General features: G+C 37.1%; 1 protein-coding gene and 1 pseudogene across 1 annotated transcript; one reads left to right on the top strand and one right to left on the bottom strand.

Annotated features, from left to right (window-relative positions):
* Window positions 1–479: 479 nt before the first annotated feature.
* Window positions 480–1,691, bottom strand: LOC117618099 (protein FAR1-RELATED SEQUENCE 5-like). Its single transcript, XM_034347721.1, has one exon. It carries the CDS (start codon window positions 1,689–1,691, stop codon window positions 480–482), a length of 1,212 nt encoding a protein of 403 aa, XP_034203612.1.
* Window positions 1,692–3,951: 2,260 nt separating this feature from the next.
* On the top strand, window positions 3,952–5,612 carry LOC117618098 (annotated as a pseudogene).
* The last annotated feature ends 1,118 nt before the right edge of the window (window positions 5,613–6,730 follow it).

Below are 6,730 nucleotides of genomic sequence, written 5' to 3'. Positions count from 1 at the left end.
CACGTCTTGCATCCTTTGTCCATCTCTTCATTATTAAGGTCGGAAGTATTTCATCCATATGCTCACATTTCATGACTCCAAACATATGACAACACGGAATTCCACTGGATTCAAATAATTTGCACGAACATTGCAGATGTTGCTCTTTCGTGTAGTACACAACAGTCCATTTCTCAACGGGTCTTCCAAATTTGGAAAATGTGTACACACGAGGATCTTCATTGTTTCTTACGGGTTGCACGAGAATTAATTTTGCCTCCTTGTTTATCTCATTTCTTATCAACTTGTAAATGTCGTGAGTGAAAATAGAAGCTGCATGTTCCTCTAGTGATCGAAGGTGCGTGCGAAGGAGTGGATGTGAATGGTTGGAATCAAAGTCATCCTTCACATTCTCATTTCTCAACCTCAATAACGATCTTTCAATCCGTGGAATACACTCCACTAACCTCATGCCTCTACCAATTCCATCCTTCAAGTTCTTATGCATACCCTCGACACGTTGTGTGGTGGTATTCCCACCAAAAAAAATGCCCTGAGCAGTATGCTTCAGCCCATCGTTTCCGTTTACGGTACATCATCTCGATCCAATCGCCTTTTAGATCATACGTCTGTATCATTTGCTGCCAATGTTGTTCGAAAGCTACTGGTGTCAAACCACCATGCACACAATAGCTAAACTCCCTTACTATTTCTGGGTTATTCACATTGGTGTTCACATTCCTCATGATGTGCCATGTACATAAACGATGATGTGCATCGGGAAAAACTTCATCAATCGCTACGCGCATTGCGTCATCCCCGTCCGTGACAATAGATACAGGCTTCTTGTCCTTCATAGAAGTCAAAAAAGTTCTGAGTACCCAACGATATGTATCAGCAGTCTCATCAACAAGAAATGCACAACCAAAAACTGTAGTCGCGTTATGGTTGTTTACACCAACAAACACCACTAAAGGCTTGTCATATACATTGGTTTTGTACGTGCTATCAAGTATCACCACATCCCCAAAGCAACAATAATCGTGTAGAGATTGAGAGTCTCTCCAAAACAAATTTGCCAATCTATTCTCCTCATCTACACTAAACATGCAAAAAAATTTCGGGTCCGCTATTGCCTTGCCATTCATGTAGCTTATTGCTGCTTGTGCATCACCATCCAATACCACTTGTCGACGCTCGAAATCCATCCTGTTATATAGATCCTTACTGGTGAACCCCACTTTTTTGTATCCACCTGCTTGGTCAACCATATAGTCGTACGTCCTATTGGTTTTAATAGAGGCTTTTCTCATAGACATAGATTGTGCTATGTTAGATTCCGTAACACACCGGTGCGAACGAAGAAAAGGCACCTCATGTGAGTTAGCAAGTCGGTGGCTGTGCTCCTTTACAAATTTAGTCACAATATAAGCATCCTGGTTAGGACAATACTTCACAGCAAATGTAGCGTGACAATTCTCTCTAGTCTCTTTCCTTGGTGTACGAACCATATCATCTCTATTCGTCCATTTCTTTGATCTACTCCCTTCTTTTGAGCACACCCATTGTCTTCCCATCACAACCCCACCCTCGCTACGTCTCAAACGACTTCTTCTTATGCTAAAACCAATTGCAAGGGCATAGTTGCTGTAAAATCTTTCTGCTTCCTCAACTTTTGCAAACTCTCTCTCCGAGAAATCAGCAATGCTCATATTTTGGAAGTTCAACCCATCATACTCAAACTGTCTGCTTTTCTCAGTACTTTCTTCTGTTCTACTACCCAAAATCTGTAAAGATGGGACATTTTCAGTTTCTTCAAGTGACTCAGCCTCTGCAAAATAACCTTCACTCTTAGGGACAGAGTTTTGGCCCTGAATTCCATTCGTTTTACTTGCTTCTGCATCCATTTCCTGAAAATAGGCAACATGTCTTTCATGGCATAATTAATATGCAAATAAATGGATACACATCAATTGCATTTAGTAGAAATATAAACATACAATTCCATCATGAAGGAAGTCCTTACTGAGAGATTCTGCATTTCATAATTGTGCACATATAATGGCAATTGCACGACTATAATGCAAATAGACTGTTATGTTTGTCAATTGCAAGACTATAATGCAATTAGAAGTAACTGTTTGTCAATTGCAAGACTATAATGCAATTATAAGTAACTGGTTGTCAATTGCATTGACAAAACACATATGTTCTCAGAATGTTAGAGGCTATCAATAACATGGCAATATGGATACAATAATTGCAAAATAGGACTACCTAATTGGTAATTGCATTCAAAATGACATAATGAAGTACCTCTTACATTTCCATTACCAAAATGCAACGCTACAAATATCATGGCATTTGCAATACAATTAAGAAATTCTATCTAATGTTTTTCATGGCATAATTAATATGCAAATAAATGGATACACATCAAGTGCATTTAGTAGAAATATAAACATACAATTCCATCATGAAGGAAGTCCTTACTGAGAGATTCTACATTTCATAATTGTGCACATATAATGGCAATTGCACGACTATAATGCAAATAGACTGTTATGTTTGTCAATTGCAAGACTATAATGCAATTAGAAGTAACTGTTTGTCAATTGCATTGACAAAACACATATGTTCTCAGAATGTTAGAGGCTATCAATAACATGGCAATATGGATACAATAATTGCAAAATAGGACTACCTAATTGGTAATTGCATTCAAAATGACATAATGAAGTTCCTCTTACATTTCCATTACCAAAATGCAACGCTACAAATATCATGGCATTTGCAATACAATTAAGAAATTCTATCTAATGTTTTTCAAATGACTCACAAACTTTTCAACATTAACAATATGCCCAACATTAAAGAAGAGAAAGATATTGACATTGATTATATTGTGTTTCTTGTCTGTGAAATAACTCAAATTACAATGGTTTTCTTTTCAGCAAATCAAAAACCCATTTACTTCTGCTTAGTTGCTTCCTGGGCTGCATTAATTTCTGCTCAGTTTTTCTGGTTTTCTTAATAACATAATTACTTGATTTCATATAGGGAAAATTACCCATACAAATAGCTGGTTTTCTTTGAGCAGATCAATATAGCAAAATTTTATATTGCTGGTTTTTGGGAACTCAAGTGTGGACAAGGATGAACTACTATAAAGCTATTAATTTTACCTTTGCAATGGCCACTTCAATACGTTTCAGCAACAGCAACTCGTTTCCACTGGTTTTTTGTGAACCACGCAGAATGCCCAGCCACCGAGAGTTAAGATCTTCTCAATTTCATCTCCAGAATCAAGTGATTCACATGTAGGGGATGAGAGGGAGAGATGAAAGAGAAAGTGCCGTTGGTGGGATTGCCTCAGTTCACGATCTCTTCTTCCTTTCTGTTCCTTCTTCCTTCTGTCGTCCTGTAGCAGTTCACGATCTCTTCTTCTGTTCCTTCTTCCTTTCTGTCGTCCTGTAGTTCTTTTCTGGTTTTAATTTTTTTTTTTTCTGTTCACTTATTATTTTATTCACTTTTACCTACACCAACCCTTTTAGCAGGTTACCAGCATTCAATGGTGTGGATTTGACCCTCATCTCCACTTACTCATCCAACGGCTGATATTTTGGGCGCATGGATACACCACGCCCATTGTAGAATTTTCCCCGCCTTTGATATTGGATCCATGACATATAAATCATGTCACCCACTTATATTATAATACGTGGATTAGTAACACGATGGAATAATGTAATGATCTCAGTAAACAATATTTTTATAGGAAAAATGATCAGGTCCCCAACTATTGCAGAATTAACTTCAACTACTAAGCTTGTACATAGGTTTATCAAGGTATTTATGGATTATTTTTCTGTTTTTGGAAGTTCTTTCTGTAATTGCCTTGAACATTTAACCTTGATGCTTAAGAGACATGTAGAGATTAACTTGACATTGAGCTAGGAGAAGAGCCACTTCATGGTAAGGCAAGGTATTGTTTTGGGACATATTATTTCTAGGTATTGAAGTTGACAAGGAAAAAATTAATTTAATTGAAAAATTGTTGCCCCTACTTCTGTAAAGGGAGTGCGAAGCTTCTTGGGTCGTGCAAGATTTTATCGAAGATTTATTAAAGATTTTTTTTCAAAATTACTTGCCCCTTGTGCGATTTATTGGCCAAAGATGCTGTTTTTAATTTTGGATAAAAACTGCCTTAATGCCTTCAATACTTTGAAAGAGAAATTAACTATGGCGCCTATTATTAACTGGTCTTTACCCTTTGAAATAATGTGTGAAACTTCTGATTATGCCATAGGTGTTGTTCTAGGACAAAGGGTAAATAAAGTGCCTTGTGTTATTCATTATGTGAGTTGCCCCGTTAATGATGCTCAAATTAATTATTTTACCATTGAAAAAGAATTAATTATTGTCGTTTTTGCATTGGAGAAACTGCACTCTTATTTAATTGGCTCTAATAATATTATTACCTATTTTGATCATGCGACATTGAAATATTTGCTAACCAAAAAGGATGTCAAGTCTAGGTTAATTTGGAAATTAGGGACGAAAAAGGGAGCGAGAATGTAGTAGCGGATCACTTATCGTGGTTGGAGCTTGTGCCCGGCCAAGCAATGGGTGGCACCACCAAGGAGGTGGCTGGCTATGGTGATATCCTACCCATCCTCGAGGCTTTTCCTCATGAACAACTCTTCTCTGCATGCGCATGGAGAAGAGCCATGGTATACAGATATTGGTAATTATTTAACTAAGGTTAAGCATTATTTTTGGGAGGAACCTTATTTATTTAAGCATTGTCCTGATCAAATAATAAGGCGTTGTGTCCCAAAATCTGAGCAGCAAAGTATATTAAAATTTAGTCATGAATTAAATTGGGGAGGACATTTTGGTGGTTATTTAATCTAGATTCCTTTGGCTTACCTTATTCAAAGATGCGTGTAATTTTGTTGCTCACTGTGACAGGTACCAAATATATGGGAACATAAGCAAGAGGAGTGAGATGCCGCTCACAAGCAAAATGGTAGTGGTATTATTCAACGTTTGGGGTATAGACTTCATGGCTCCGTCTCCATCATCTTATGGGTACGATTATATCCTTGTCGCTATTGATTACGTGCCTAAGTGGATTGAAGCGATTGTGACCAAGACTAATGATAGCAAAATTGTGATGGGGAGAGTCACTTTTGCAACGAGTCTTTTGATGCATTTGTTGAGAAAGTACAACATCACCCATAAAGTAGCAACTCCTTACCACCCTCAAACATTGGGACAAGTCGAGTTAAGCTACCGGCAAATCAAAACAATCTTGGAGAGGACCGTAGAAACTACAAGAAAAGGATTGGGCATTGCAATCGAATGACGCTCTTTAGGCCTATCGCACAACATATAAGACTCCTATTGGTATGAGCCCATATCGAGTTGTTTTTGGCAAGGCTTGCCACTTACCGGTTGAATTGGAGAATAGGGCCTACTGGGCAATTAAGCGACTGAATTTTGAGATGAAGGCTGGAGACATGAGGAAGATGCAAGTGAGTGAACTAGATCAGCTACGGAATGAAGCCTATGAAAATGGGAAGATCTATAAGGAAAGAAGTCCAAATGGACGGGTCCATTCACAATGAAGCTAGTGTTTCCTTATGGTATGGTCAAAATTGTGAACAAGAGGATTGGGTATAAGTTTAAAGTCAATGGGAATCGCTTAAAACTTTACTTTGAAGACCCCTCGAGAGTCGTGGATTCGGTACCAATGTTTGCATTCTATCTTTGCCTTACACTTTAAGGACAATGTTTAGTTTAGATTTGGGGGTGTGGAATTGACTTTTTTGTGTGTTTTTGTTCATTTTAGCATTTTCCTTTTTAGTTCTCTGTTTTTTTGTCTAAAATAACGTGAGGTTTATGTTTGCTTAAAACTGTCTTTTTTAGTAATGAAGATGAAGATTTGGCCCATGTTTTCTTCTTCAGTTTTTTGTGCTGAATCCATATCGGATTTTTCGTTTGGAAGTTATGATAAAATTTTCGCTTAGGGATCTTTTGGTACATCTTGCTTGGAAGTGAAGGAATGTACCTACATTCTTAGTATTTAATTCTTTTCATGAGGTCTATTTTCAGAAATTGAGCTTTTATTTCTTAAAATTCATATGCGATAATTCTTGATTCTCTATACATAAACTCTATTCTCATATGAATAGAAATTGAGCTTTTATTTCTTAAAATTCATATGCGATAATTCTTGATTCTCTATACATAAACTCTATTCTCATATGAATATGCGTGATGAGAGTGTAAGCCTAGGTTCTATATGAAAATAAGAGTGATTCCCTTTGAGGCCTAGAGTTAAGACGAATTCTATCCTTGACATTGAGGTATGGTTGCCTTTAAGCCAAAGTATTTTGAGGCTTGGCTCTACACTTAACACTTGGTGCATTTACTTGAGCGACATAATTTTAGTCTTGAGTTAGGCTTCCGCTTACATTGGTTTTTGTTAGTTTGATTAAAGTAGTATTTTAAAGTTTTTGTTTTGCAGAGAGTAAGTGTTTATGAGTATTGTAAATTGTAAACCCTAAGGAGACACAACTCCTCTTACTAGGGATACCTAGAGGTTTAAAGGCTTGTGGGACATGTTTAGTGCCATTGTGATTCCCTACGAAAGTGGCCTAGATTAACTTCTGGTTTTGTTTTCTAACTTGTTTTATTTCTGTTTTGCTCAAGGACTAGAAAAAGATAGGTTTTGGGGTATTTG

The sequence above is a fragment of the Prunus dulcis genome, chromosome 2 (genome assembly GCF_902201215.1).
Source record: "Prunus dulcis chromosome 2, ALMONDv2, whole genome shotgun sequence".
Taxonomy (NCBI): Eukaryota; Viridiplantae; Streptophyta; class Magnoliopsida; order Rosales; family Rosaceae; genus Prunus; species Prunus dulcis.
The sequence above is the reverse complement of the archived record's forward strand: the minus strand, read 5'-3'. Positions and strand labels throughout refer to the sequence as shown.

Bases quoted from the DNA above. Each gene is read 5' to 3' on its own strand.
- LOC117618099 (XM_034347721.1), bottom strand. From the start codon at position 1,691: ATGAGCATTGCTGATTTCTCGGAGAGAGAGTTTGCAAAAGTTGAGGAA.